General features: G+C 46.0%; 1 protein-coding gene across 5 annotated transcripts in view; it reads left to right on the forward strand.

Annotated features, from left to right (window-relative positions):
- Window positions 1-14,707, forward strand: part of GK (glycerol kinase) — a 2,191,429-nt gene that overhangs the window by 1,095,803 nt on the left and 1,080,919 nt on the right. For all 5 annotated transcript variants that reach the window (XM_069637310.1, XM_069637305.1, XM_069637306.1 and 2 more), the window contains one exon: window positions 9,091-9,158. In XM_069637310.1, the coding sequence (XP_069493411.1) occupies window positions 9,091-9,158 (68 nt within the window). The remainder of the gene's footprint in view (window positions 1-9,090; window positions 9,159-14,707) is intronic.

Genomic DNA, 14,707 nt, shown 5'->3' on the forward strand with positions numbered 1-14,707 from the left:
AAACGAACTGCTGTGCCGGCATTCTCTTTGGTCTCCCAAACTAGGCTTTCCGTCCTCTCTACAAGATCAAAGATATTCCTGGTAGCAAAGTTAATGAACTTCCTCACTTTATGCGTACTTCCTCGTACCGTCACCAGGCTGGATTGCTAACGATGCAAAACAGGGCCAGATTTAAATGTATTCTCCTGGTTCACGAATCTATCTATGGAAAGGCAACACTGTGTCTGTCCTCGGCTATCCAACTCTTCAATCCTTCTCGTAATCTCTGCTCTGTCTCCCTGACTACTCCTGTGGCTCCTCGTCCTCCCTGTGCTTACTCTTGCATCCACTTCATTTCTCTCTTCTTGCTCCACTTGCATGGAATTCTCTTGCCCCGGACATCTGTGAAACTGTCAACACAGATTTGTTAAAAACCAAACTAAAAGCCTACCCCCTTGTATCAGAGTAAACCTCTCAACCTAACTCATCTACTTCTAGCTAAAATTTTTCCCTTGCATCTGCCCTGACTGTGTCTCTCACTTTCTACTGCCTCCACTCTAGCATTTCACCCATCATGGTCACATCCCTAACACAGCTTGCCGTACCACCAATACCTGCACTTAAAAATGTCTAATGTTGGTTGTCCTTAATCTGTTTATGTGCACCCATGTATTGTCCCAGGTGAATGTTCCATTTACTCTCCCCCACAACCTGGTCAGAATTTCACTCTAGCTCACCCCATTGTAAGCAGCTTGCTATTTTGTGTCAAATCGGACTTCTTAACCATTGTACATTCTTTTGTGTTCAAAAGAGCATTGTTCCTTCCCATATAAATAAATAATACAGAACGTCAGGCATTACAACCATCTTCAGTAGGGACAAACAACTATACATTAAAGGAGGGAGTTTGGCTCAGGTTTATAATTTAGAAGGAAGATAAAGTCGTGTTGTTCCTAAATTCTAGTGCATAGTGCATCCCACACTAGCGATTAAACTTCCAAGATAAATAATGCTATCAGGTGACAGGTGAGATCTCATGAAATTATTTGGATTTGTGAACTTGAAAGTGGAACCTATTCGGATTTGGACAAATTAACAGAAAATCCAGAGTAGAGCCCAAACTCCCGAATGTCTGGAAGAATAGGTTGAAAAATAACATCAGGTTTCCGGACAATGAGCGTAATATTGTTGGCAGACAGGCAGATTATTTCGGGTGGGGCCAGATGAACGCACGCCTCTGACCGTGTTTGTATGAATTGAGATAATGGTTCAATACAATGCACAAACAAGAATGGGGAAAGAGGACATTCCTGGCGGGTTTCTCTAACCACCACAATAGGAGAAGACAATTAACTATTAATAGAAATCCAAACAGGCAACGTTTACAGCAGGCTAACACAATTGAGAAATAACACCCAAACCTAACTTTCTTCAGAAAAGCAAAAAGAAACTTCCAGAAGACAAACGGGACTTTTCAGTACCCAAAGGTACAACAATTGTCTGTCTAGGAAAAAATGCAAAACAGTCTATGAAGATTTACCGTAGTTGAGCGAGAAGAGATGAAACCGTTCTGATCAGGTTGAATCAAATGGGCCATATGCGGAAGTAATTTGGAGACCAGTAGCGTGGAAAAGCTCTTTATATCTAATTAAATTAGTGAAATTGGATGATATAATCTCCACTCGGTGGGGGTGTTTATTCGGCTTTAAGATTAATGTTATGAGGGTCACCCGAAGAGAAGCTGGCAATGCCCCACAATCAGTTCAGCCTACACTTTGTGCAAATAACTAACTAGCATGTGCCTGAAATCTTGATAGAACCTAGGCACCAGTCAATCGGATCTGGGAGCTTTCCCAGATGTGAAGGTTGTAGCTGCTGAAATGTCCTTCTCGCTAAAGGGGAGCATTCAAGGCCACGGAGGCTTCCTGAAGGAGAGAGGTAAGAAATATTTTCAAGAAAGGCCTTCATATCTGCTGAATAGTATCTATCTGTTACGCTCACCTGGTATCCACAGGGATGCCACCCAGCCCTGGTTGGATGATTTGCACTCTCGAACCCTCTCACGGTCCCTTGGTAAGGCCTCTGGTTGAAGATGGGTCTGCAATATAGGAGAGCTGGATTTAATACCAGATTGTCTTTATGTTTTCCCACCTCCCTTGGACCCAACTCCTTCCTCCCCCTTGGGCCTTCTCCTCACCTTAATATTGTAAAAGGTGGATTCTCCGTCCTGCTCCTCGTGGCAGGGGCGCGTAGATGTGGGGGGCGAGCAGCGGCCAAGTTACTTCACTGGTGCAAGCCCCCCTGTGGGAATCCAGGCCTGCTGCGACTCCGTAGGTTTGCTGCTTTATAGTCTTTATATGCAGTTCTTATGTTCTCTTATGGTCCTCTTAGTTCGAATAATAAGGTCTTGCTTCTTTCCTTTTAGGTATGGAAAGGTATTTTGGTGTTGTCATGCAGTTTGAAGATGGGCATGGGCCGGTAGGCGAAAGTGCGGTGTGCGCGATGCTGTCCGATGAGTAATGCGCGATGCGCGGCGCTGTTTCGCCTTTTATATTGCTAACTTGTGTCTTTTCTCTCCTTGCAGGTTGCGATGTTCCTCGCCGAGAGCCGTAATGTTCCAGCAATGATACTGACCAGGAGATGACTACTCAGGTAAGAATTGTGTGGCTTTCTTCATTCGGGAGGAAACGTGAGTAAACACTTACTAATGCTGTCTTTCTTTCTCCTCTTTCCAGGTTATGGTATTCCAGGATGCATGCGGTGCCGGATGATGGAGTTCGTACCTTCAGGTGAGTGGAACTGAAGCCAACGATGGATTGAAGACAGGATACTGTTCCAGGTAAGTTTCGTAGTGTTCTTTCTCTCTCTGCAGGTCCTTGGTTTCAGGTAAACTGGTATCAAAGAACTGGACACGGTGAGCGTTACGCTGCCCATAGCAGAATAACGCAAAGCATGTTCTGCTGTTTGGGTGTGGTTTAAATAGTCTCAGGTAAAGTAGTCCAGGTAAAATAGTCCCAGGCCTGCTACACCCAAAGCAGTCCAGGTAAAGTAGTCCCAGGCCTGCCACACCCAAAAGACTAGACCGCATAGCTCAGTTCCTTGTAACTCCAAGAGGGTCTTGGATAAGGTTTTAAGGCTTTTGACCTGGCCCTAACTTGAAGGCTGACTTGCCAGTGAGGGCCAGGGGCAAGGGTCATGACACTATCACAGTTCTCATACAGAGTTGTAATAAAACTGGGAGAAAATGTTGTTGATTTCCACAGGACTGTAAACGAAAGCACCCGCTGGGCAGGAGACACTCTGGATATTAGTCCTGCTCGACTCTCAAATGGGCAGATGGTGAACTTGCAAACCAGTCTGTCGGCCTCCCCAAGATGACGCTCCATGCTGGCCGAGTCATGAATTTCACCTCACGCTATGCCAAGTAGCGAAAGGATAGGAGTTCAGTTTTTATGTTACTGACGATAGCCAGGGGGCGGGGGGTGAGATGCCATTTTGGTTTTCAAGAGTTCTAATAGAATTCTGATATGGAAAAGTCCAAGCATTTTGCTTGGAGAATAAAGCAGGGGGCAGAAAGGGTATCCTACAAATAAATCCCTTATATGCTTCCGAGAAGATTGCATAGGAGGAAGCAGAGTCTCAATTTCTTTAACAATAATACTCTACTTAATCAAAGATTGTTCTCCTGAAATCTGGATCCAATAAAGAGGTGTCTGCAAAGCGGTACTAAGGGCAATGGTCTGTATCTAACAATAAGGAAAGCAAAACAGGGTATTGGTCAAAGAAAGTATGGAAAAAATATTTGCAGTGTTCCACCAGCCCCACCAGTGCTGCAGTCATTAGCCAAAAGTAAATCCTACAAGACGTGTTCTGTCATCTGGAGTAGCACATAAACTCGCTATTACGTTGGTGGGTCCAAGCATCTGTCAAGTCATATAGTGACACCATTTGAAAGATTGCAGGCACTGGTGCAGCCTGCGCTCTGTATCTCTCTGTTGAGCAGTCCAAATTCTAATCTAAAAGTCTTCACCTCGTGGAACAAAAGTATCACTAGCAACCGAACAACACTTGGAAGTCCCAGAAATAAACAAAGGGTTGACAATCTTAGGATCGTACATGTTTGAGTAAAACATTTGCCCCAGCTATTACTTACTGAACCGTGACACATCTTCCTTGAACATCAGTTAAGGAGCCACTGATCCACTGAAAAGAAAGATAATGAGGAACAAGTGTCAGAACCACACATGGGTAATGACAAATAGTCTATTATCTTTACTTGTTGCGGCGACGTGCAAAACCCTCAGACATGTTGGCAAGAGCAGGCGTTTCCTGTAGCATCACCATTTTAGGAAAATTTCGGTAGATGCAGGAGTCCAGTTTGCTAGTTTAGCCTGGGTTGTTGCCCTCCAAAGACCCCCATCCCGCCAAGACAGTCCAACTCAAGAAATGGGCAGCTTCTGGACTTACAGCCATCATCTTGATACGTTTGGTGTGATAGATTCACGAAAGGGCATAACTAACTATACAACATATGTTGTTTGATTTCACTTGACTAAAAAAGTGTCAGTGTTCTACAATAAAATGCCATTCCCCCACACCCATACTGTTCTTCCCAATTCAACAGTGAAAAACCCTAAAAATATATTAGCAGGTTACGTTGAAGAAGCAACTATGATCAGAGCAACAGCCCAAACTTGAATCACAGCACAGCAAATATATGAACAGATCCCAATATACAGAAGGAAAAAGGAAATGTTTGTGAAAGCAATGCCTATGAAGTGTCAATAAGTCTACCTCGTCAAAGGATCCCAAGTCACAGGAGAGTGATGTCACCGCAGCCAAAAGGGTGTCGGGGAATGTAGGCCTCAATAAAAGATACCACGCTGTATAGAGAGGTGAAGAAGTACAATCTGCCATTGTTCTGCAGCCATAGTTCTTGATCAGAATAACATTGCGTGAAAGGATACGTAGATCTCGAAATAGCTGTTTAACAGAGATTAATGTTTTGCCAGCCTTTTGCACATCAGCAGAAATGTCAAGAAAGAGAAATCCCTGTTGTACTCGTAGCAGAGCTCATCCTGCTCTCTTGCAAGCTTGAAGATGAGGCCTCTGTAATTCCACAGATAAACTTCAATGGGATGAACAGGCCCCCCTCCCCCGTGCAAAGCTTGGAAGCAATGCGCGGGTTGCCCTCTCTACAACAAATTGAGGTGAAAAGCAGAAGTTATCCAGAACTCTATTCACCTACTCCTCTACAAAGATCTCCATAGATCTCATGGTACTATTTTCGGCAACATGAATAATTAAAATGTTTCTCAATGACCCTGATTCCAAATCGTTGCACTTTTTTACATCTTTGTTCATCGAAGAAACCCTGAGCGAGACACTTCACACAACATTTTCAGTTACACTAGTCCTGGTCTCTGCTTCGGATACATGGGCACTTTCCTTATCCAGCTGGGACTGCAAGGAGTTGACCCTAGCTGTGAGACCATCCAGCTTCATATTGATGGCAATGAATCTCTCCTGCATGCCTTGCATAGCAAAACTCAGTTCAAGCTTCGAGTGACCATGGGAGGGGATTCCCGAAACAGTGCACCCCCACCACGTCCTCCTAGCCAGCCACGCTACGAGCAGGACTCAGCAAAATGATACATGGTCCCACTGCTTCCTGCCTGACTCAGGCATCTTGACTGCAGCTATATGGCACCACTTCTGACAGGCTCCAACTAACATGCTTTTACATCTGTTGCTGATAGCCTGTCCCGTGCAAACGTTGTCCTATAAGGACCTGCCGGTTGGAGCTGTGTTTTACCACTGAGCTCAAAACTCTTCAACTTGGCCAGAGACAGGCAGAAAGGACATAGAGGTATGCCTATCTGCCTGTGCCCCTTCTTCTTTATCTGTGTGCTACCCTTGAATACCAAAAAGCTATTAGGGTGGCAAAACAAATCTACTTTAGTAGTAGAATTGAACAAGATATTAACCAGCCCAGGGCCCTTTTTGAGGTTGTTCAATCTCTTACTGTGCAGGCAAAGTGCCAGCCTGGCATTTCCACTTCACAGGAACTGTGTGACTCTTTCTCTCTTCTTTGATGAGAAAATAGCTAAGAGCCGAGAAGGCAGCATCTCATCTTGCCCCTCTGACCCGATAAACTGTCTCGCCCCTCCTGCTCCTGTCAATGCCACTAAATTGGTCTCTCAGTGGTTCTCATTTCCAGTGTTCTCTGAGGAAGAAGTGCTAGCGGCACTTAACAGCCTTAAATCAGCCTCCCCCCCAGCCTCTGTGCCGTTAACTGTGCTATAAAAATATTTCTGGAGACATTGCGGCACGACTTATTGAGGCTGTCCTTTTCTTCGGGGGTCATCCCGGACAACCTGAACCAGGCTCTTGTCATTCCTCTGCTGAAAAAGCCTGGCATTGATCCGGCGGTGCTGTCCAGTTTTCCTCCCATTTCCTTACTCCCATGTTTGATGAAGCTGTTGGAATCTCTGGTGTCTCCACTTTTAAGCACTTTTCTGGAATCCCCACATTTTTTTGATCCGTTTCAGTCCGGGTTCCGGCCGGTAGGGGCACAGAGTTGGTCCTGGTCTCCGCTTGGGATGACCTGATATGTCTTGTTGACCTGGGTGGGGTAGGTGCTCTGATTCTGCTTGACTTGTCAGCAGCATTTGATACCATCGACCACCCTACCCTGATCTCCCAGATTTCCTCTGCTTCCTCCCAAGTATTGGCTTGGTTCTCCTCCTTTCTTACAGGACGCTCTCAGTCGGTTTCACTTTCACCATACTACTCTCAGATGATTTCTCTCCTATGTGGTGTTCCGCAGGGTTCTTCCTTGTCCCCCACTCTATTTAATCTATACATTCGACCTCTTTTGGCCATTATCCATGGTTTTGGCCTGCTATGTTATTCCTAAACCGATGACACCCAACTCATTGTGCGGTTGGATCTTACTAAATCTGATTCGGCAGTTCAACTGAAAAATTGTCTGCTAGCCATTGGTGAGTGGATGGCGAGAAATTGGTTTAAGCTTAATGCTGAAAAAAAACAGAGGTGTTGGAGGTGGGTACGGCTACAGAGTTTTGGCCAGAGAGTTTTGGCCCTTTTCCTCAGCCGGTTTTCCTCAGTAGAAGATGTAGGCGTAAAAATCTCTAACTCTCTCTCCATGGCTGACCAGATCTCTCTTGTTTGCCAAAAGGCCTACTTTAAGCTACGGACCCTCCAGAAAGTCCTTCCTTGCATTCCTGATAAGTTCCACGCCCCTGTTATTTCTTCTTTAGTCATTAGTAATATCGACTATTGTAATGCCCTCTACTTGGCCCTTCCTAAACATCTTTTGCAGCGTCTCCAGCTGCTGCAGAACATAGCTGCCAGGGTTGTTCTCCCCCCCCCCCCCTCGGGTGCTCATATGACCCCGCTGCTGCTGCATCTTCATTGGCTCCCGGTAGAGCAACGTATTGGGTTCAAAGCACTATGTATAGTGCACAAGTCCTTTTATGGATTAGGGGCCGAATTCCTTCCAAATAAATTTGGTTTGTATATACCTTCCAGGCCTCTTTGTTCCCAAGACCTGAAGACTATACAGCCCCATGGTTCAGGCTGGCCCGTATGGGTGGGCGTGCATTTTCGATGGTGGCTGCGAAAGCCTGGAAACAGCTTCCTTTTTCTTAGCGCAATATGGAATCTCATTCTGTTTCGTCAAACACTTAAGACGTTCTTGTTTTAATTTCTCTTGTGGATTGAACGGTCCCCCCCTCAGTTTAGCGCCAAGATGCCCCTGGGCTTATGCTGCACTCTACAAGTTTCATTAAGATTAGATAAGCTAAGAAGCCAGTGCAGCAGAGGTATGCGTAGGGAAAGCGCACACACCATGCAAATCCTTAAGCAGAGTAGTGCTGCAGTCGGGTGTTTATGTCAGGTGTAAAGTGTGCAGAACTACAACAAACCGCAAGGAATGTAGTCGGATACAATATTATTGCCCTTACCGCACACTCACCTCAGGTAAAACAGACCAGGCTGAAGTCCTGATCCGAATTTTCCTGGGCACAGATAGCAGTCTGTACCAGCTCCAACCTGCTTTAGGGAGAAGAGTGCAGGGGATGCAGGACACAGATTAACAGAGGGGGCCTTAGCAGCACCCAGGTGTGCCAGGTCCCCAATGCCTCCAGGCAGTAGGTCCTGTGGTCATGAATGCTGGCAAAGCCCTGCCAGGAGAAGAGGACCCCTCAATGCACCGTGGCGTGGTCCATGCAGGGGTCCAACATGCTCCGGATGTCGCAGGTCTGGATTGTATATCAAGTGAAAAGACGTTGTTATTCTTGGAGCTGATGGCAATGCTAGGAGGAAACTGGGAAGGCCTCAATATTCACCAGGACTTGCACACCGTCCCCAAGTGCCCTGTTCCACCAAGAGTAAACTCATCCAACCATGGGACAGTGAACAAAAACAGAGTCAGCGCGAGTAATGGGTCTCACTACCGCCATACAGGATGAAAGCCAGATTATATTGACCAGACTGCTGAGCTCTCATTTTAGACTGCTCAGCAGCGCCACTCTACTCTCTGATATATCCTGATCCCATTACTATGTACTTTTTAGTATGGCATGCTCCATTTTCTCCCAAACGCATTTCCCCATTGGTTTGCAAATCCTGGCACTGCTGGTACCATTTTGTGCCCCTTCCCTTCACCTCAGGTACTGTTCCTTCTCAAACATATTTCACTTCACAGCGTTGGGGCTGCTAGCTATGCCGGCTAGCATAAAAAGATATATCATAATATGATGATTTAAAATTTATTTTAAGTGGGATTTTCCAATTGCATTCATGCTGCAAAATTTTAATTAATAGAAAAATGTTGTCAGAAATTCTCATTAATGAAAATTGAGTTACAGTTCTGCCATGCTGATCTGTTGATGACTTATGCATTATAACTATAATTGTACTTTTATAATGCATATGGCATGAATTTAGGATATTTATGGGATAAGGCTGGGATTCCAGGCAATGTTTCTGGAATCAGCTGACAAGTGTCCTTTCTTCATATTAATGATATTCAAGAGCAATATTGTCCAGTTTCTCCATTGCTTATGCATATCTTTATAATTACAGTGCTTAGGAGACCAGTCTGCTGCATTAGTTGGACAAATGTGCTTCCATGACGGACAAGCAAAGAACACGTAAGTTCAGGTGATTTTAAGAAACCACTATTTTCAGTTGATTGTTGAAGTGTAGAATCTGTTACACATAACTAGTCATTACAGATTTCAAATTAACTTCTCATCTTAGAAATACATGACCAACTGTCATTCTAGCTTCTGATTTGTTTTCGGCCACAAAGGAGTGCACTGCAGCAGCTTCTCTCAGCAGTGGCATCACCTATGACGTCTTGGGTGGTGTATATGGTATTGGCTGAGCCTCATGACCTCAATTTTATTTTTCAGCACACTGTTTTGGACGCATGCTCATAAGCATTTTGTCAACTGTCATGACTTTCCCGCACTGCGGGAAATCAGTGTCTGTGTCCTATACCCATAAACGCTTATACTTTATAATATCATGGATGATTGCAGGTCCTGTCACTATGCACACCAAGGTCTGAGAGAACGTGCTGCCAAATTCTTTACTGCTATCCACACGGGTGGTATGACACCAAACAAGATCCCCATTCCATCCGAGCCCTCGTCTCACAGAGCGGAGTCAAGCCTGTTTGAGAATCTGAGGGACTAAGACTCTCACCTCTGTGAACAAGATGACTGTGATGCTGGAAATGCGTTATGGAGGGACAGGGCCTCATAGTCCTTGTCCTACCAGTTCTCTGTTTATGTGTTTTCTCTGTTGGACCTCTGGCAGAGCAGCTCTTCATGTTTACCCTTTTGGTGAGCAACACCCATGGGATACCCTTATGGCACCAATAGGTGGGGGTACACCCGTGTACCCCTTATGTGTGCTTTTGGGCGCCTGTGTGTTGCCAACAGAGCAGGGTATGGACTGGCGGCAGCTACATGCTGACGTGGCAGTGGCTCTGAGTGCCCTCCATTTTGGGACACTGAGGCCCTGCCATAGGAATCAGTGGATTCCTGACAGAAGGCAAGCTGGCCCCTATGGCCTCTTGGTTACTATTGCCTTGCTTCCTCAAAGTCCTGGGGAGCCCTGCCTCTGTTCCTTCCCCCTGACTGGCTGTTGGGTAGAAATAACATATATGGCCCTGGGGCTGCCTCCAGTCAGACTGACCGGAGCCTTCCCAGAGGCTGTGTTGTGGGTACACCCTAGGGGTAGAACCTGTATGAATGGAGTTTGAAGCAAACTCACATTCTGTGTTATGGGTGTCTGGTTTCTGTGTGTGTGACACAATGAACGAGAGAGCCCTGACTAAAACTGACATGAATGCAGTGTAGTGTGCCGAAAGGCTGGGTACTTACCCAAGTCCACATTCTTTAGTATGGGTGCCTGGGTGCAGTGAATGACTTGAATGCCTGTGAGCCTAATTGGCTGCCTGCCTGCATGAACGCCCTTCTGGGAGATTGGCTTACTGAGCCTGGCTCAGCCAGAGTGAATGGGGAACAGATGTGCATATCTGGGGACCTTTCACTTACCATTTTTCTCAGAAGCTAAAGTCAAAGCTGAAGCAAGAAGAAGCTGTTCCTTGAAGCCCAGCTGGAGGAGAAGTTTGCTGCTGAATTTTCTTTGTGTAATCCAAAAGCTGCCGCGTCAAGGAATGATCCAGAGAGGACCTGCAGGAGACCTCTGCCCTAGCTGCGATGAACCATTGTGCAAACTGCTACTCTTCATCAAAGTATCCTGGAAGCCAGTCCTGTGTGCCTGCCGGAGAAGGGGGTATTCAAAGTCCTGAAGAGGAGTGCCCGGAGATCTCAAGTCAGAGAAGTCCATTGGTGTCACCCAGGGTTCGGAGATGTATTTTGTGACTGCTGGAAGCCATTGCTGTCTACCGCCCAGAAGAGGGGGTACCCTGGCATACTGCTGCTGGACACCCGGAGCTGCGAAAGATCCAAACTGTCTAAGAGCATCACTGACTACTTTTTCCCGTTGGAGAGGGCCCAGAGTGCAGAGGATAGTCCGCCGGTGGGTTTCCTGTGACCAGAAGCTAACGAATATGTCCTGAGGGTCCAGATTTGGTGAAGGTCCATGGTCCGAGTGGTCGAGTCCAGGTCGCCAGAAGCAGTCCAGACGTCTGTGTTGCAGCTGCAGCGCCAAAGAACCGAAAGGTGGAAAACCGCAATATTCCAAAACCCAACACCAAAAGTGACCTATGCATCTGTCGCCGCCAGAAGTCATCGAAAGGTCCTTACTCTCATCTACCAAGCATTTATTTATTTATTTATTGTCCATTCATAACATGCTTTATACCAGCAAGTGGTTTCATAGTGCCGGGATTGCGATTCAAACCTGTGTTGCGCCATGTTGTCTTGTTTCCAAGAGAAATGTGTTGCCGCTGAGCTATCCTTCCTCCCTAAGGAGCCCAGAGCAAGTTTCATCTTCATCGGACTTCTGCAGTCAGAAATAGTCGACCAAAGGAGAGCACAGCCAAAGGTATAACTGCTGCACTTCAGAAAGACTTTGGTTCAATTTTTCTCGTAGATTCAACATCCCAATGGCTCCTTCTTCCAAGGCATGTCTGTCCTTGCGAGGGAGGTATTGGGGGGAGAGATTGTCGAGGGAAACCAAGAAACTCTGCCACTTCGCCTGCGAATGCAACAAAGGTACTGTGACGAGGAAGAACATCTAGCCTCGGGAGTCATCCAGGGATCCCAGATTCAGCTGGGATCCTGTTCTCCTGTGGCCTTTCAGGTACTTTGGGGTGGTGGAACCTTTTAAAGAAAGCAGAATATTATTGAACATTATTGGACTGGGCTGTAAAAGACAAGATAAGTTAGTCCCTAACTTTTACATTACAGGTTGCCCAGGAGGGGGTATCTTCACACAGATTTGTATATCTTGTCTAAAGAAAGCATTTTGCCTCTGTTCGCAACTAACCTGCCTTTCTTCCCTGTTCTATGCTGTTAGACCTTACTTAAGAATTCACATGCCTATTTAACACTGTCTGCAGTTAGTGCACCGCTTACTGAATTTAAGTAGTGTCTGTTACCACATAGAGTGTATATATTTGCCATTCTTTGAATAAGTATTTCCTAGTACAAAGTGTTATTATATAAATGTATATATATATCACCGAATATTATTTTAAAAGAAGCTGGGTTACCACCTAACATAGTGTGTGGCTATTCCTTTGTGGGAGCTTGCGGAGTCACTGTACTTAAGGAGGAAGGATAGCTCAGGGGCAACAGGTTTGTCTTGGAAGCAAGACTATGCGGCGCAACGCAGGTCCAAATCCCGATCCCGTACTTAGAAACCACTTGCTGCTATTAAGCGCTTTATAAATGAACAATAAAATAAATAAAATAAAACCTGCCTGCATCACGTTCTGAAAGCGTAAGCCTGGCTGCTCGTCTATTGCTACCAAATTGAGAGCCTTGGCTTGGTTGTTATAGGCCTTTACCCTACCATATAGAGGGCTTTAAGTGCAGATGCCCCTGACCCAGCAGTGGGATCACTGGTTTTAGGACAGTGTTTAACCTAGCTACTACAAAATATCCACACTTCTTTATTGATTTAGAGTTTTAGCAGTGTATACTGATAACTACACTACAAACAATGGAAACTATTGCAAATGGTAAATTGACCAGGATGAGTTTAGAGGCTCTCGAGTGCTTGTGAAGTGAAAGAAATAGATTTTGAAGATAAGTCTAGGGCAGAGCTTATAGCTGCCCCTGTGGATTTGCAGGCAGATTGTGATACTCATGATGAAAATGGAGGGGGCCCTGGTGAAGTCACAGTGGTTGCTACTGGGATTGCCACCTCTCCTGTAACTTCTATTCCAAAACCCAGCATTGTTTCTCATGAAGGTGCCCTGGAACCTGAGTTATTAGCCTTTGAATACAAAATGTTAGAGACTAAAGTTGAGTTGAAGAAGGAGGAGTTGGTGCATCAAGTAATACTCAAAGAAAGAGATCTTATACTCAACGACAGAGACACTGAATGCCAGAGAAACCAGTTATAGAAAGCTAGGTGGAGACTTCAGCCAAACCATTTGAGTGTGTCAGGTCTCCAGCAACCAGGTTTATGAAATATTTGGTTGGTATGTATTTGGAGGGTTCTGATATCCTGCAATGGATAGAAGCATTTGAAATAGCTTGTGGTATCCATGATGTGGACCATAGAGTTTGGGCTAGGTGTTTGTTAAGTAGAGTACCTCAGACTGGTTATGACAGTAGTCTGAAAATGAGTGTGGAAAAGTAGCCAGTATGAGTGTATGAAAGCTGCTTTGGTTGCCATGTTTGGTAAGACATCTTAAGAGGTTCAGGGATTATAAGACATGAGAGAATATGTCTTGGGTTGATTGGGTGAGTGCTGCACATATGAATATGATGGGATAGGTTGATGGTTACAAAGCCAAGTTTTTTGTTGAATTGTCTTGCCTCCTGTTTTTGAAAAATGTTGTGAGCCTTGCTGACCAGAATATCTTGGACCCCTTTAAATTGGCCAAGTTGGCTGATAATTGGGTCTCCCAAGGATGTCCCCCAAGGATCCCAGTGGGAAGGACAAGGACAAAGAGAAAGGGGCCCCTCAGAAGACTGAGGAGTCCAGGAAGCAGCCACATTCGAATAAACCTAAACATTCTCCCTCTAAGCTCCAAACATTGAGTGACAAGGGGGTCGGAGTAAGAGTAGTGGTGCTCCTGCTGCAAAGCAGGCTCCCAGTGGATCCAGTTCAGCCCCTCACCTTCCTGGCATCTGTTGGGACTGTTGGACCTTGGACCATAGAAAGGGTGACCACAAGAGTAAAGGTAAGGCACTTGGTGTCAAGGGTGTCATCCTGACCTTCCCTTTCTCTATGCCTGAGGTGGAGGCCACTGCCCTCCCCTCCTCGCCAGTAATCACCTTTAGTGCTCCTCTGGAGATTTCCTTAGTGTCCCTTGGGGCCTGGGACCAGTACTCTGAACCACTGGCTACTATCCCACAGAATACTAGACTTTTTTGAGAAGTGTCCTCATAATGACCAGCCTTCCACTGGTTTGAGAGACATTGGGACTAGCATGACAGTGGTGGACAGGACCCTGCTCAGGGCAGAGGACTGTGTAGGTGCTCCTGTGAGAACCACCATATTAGCTGGTGGGCCTCCCAAACGCTCTCATGTAGCCCTAGTCACCATTCACATTGATGACAAGACAGCAAAGCTTCCTGTCCTGGTTCAGGACAATGTACCTGCCACATTTTTTGGGGCGAATAACTTAGTAGAGATGGGGCTAATTTCTGATAAGTTACCTCTGACTGCTGCTGCAGTCACTAGATCACAGGGCAAACATGGTCTGACTGATAGTCAGTTACCCAAGCCAAAGAGGAGACCCAAGGCTACGAGGAAGAGTAAGAAGACCACCTCTGTGAAGGGTGCTCCTTCTCTTCCAGAAGCACCCACTGGAGTGCCAGCTCCTGAGGGACTAGGCCAAATGGTGACCCTTGACTCAACTCTTGAGGGAGAAGAGCCAGAGGACCCTCTGCAGGGAAAGGTACTCACACCAGAGGATCACCCAGACCTCCAGTGCTTGTTGGCTGAAGGTGGGCCCTCAAGGGCGGATTTCTGTAAGGGTCAAAGAGAGTGGCACTCGCTTGATGGTCCTTTTACAGTTGGCACATGAGTTACCCATAGCCGG

The sequence above is a fragment of the Ambystoma mexicanum genome, chromosome 7p, assembly GCF_040938575.1.
Source record: "Ambystoma mexicanum isolate Mex_15411 chromosome 7p, UKY_AmexF1_1, whole genome shotgun sequence".
Lineage (NCBI taxonomy): Eukaryota > Metazoa > Chordata > Amphibia > Caudata > Ambystomatidae > Ambystoma > Ambystoma mexicanum.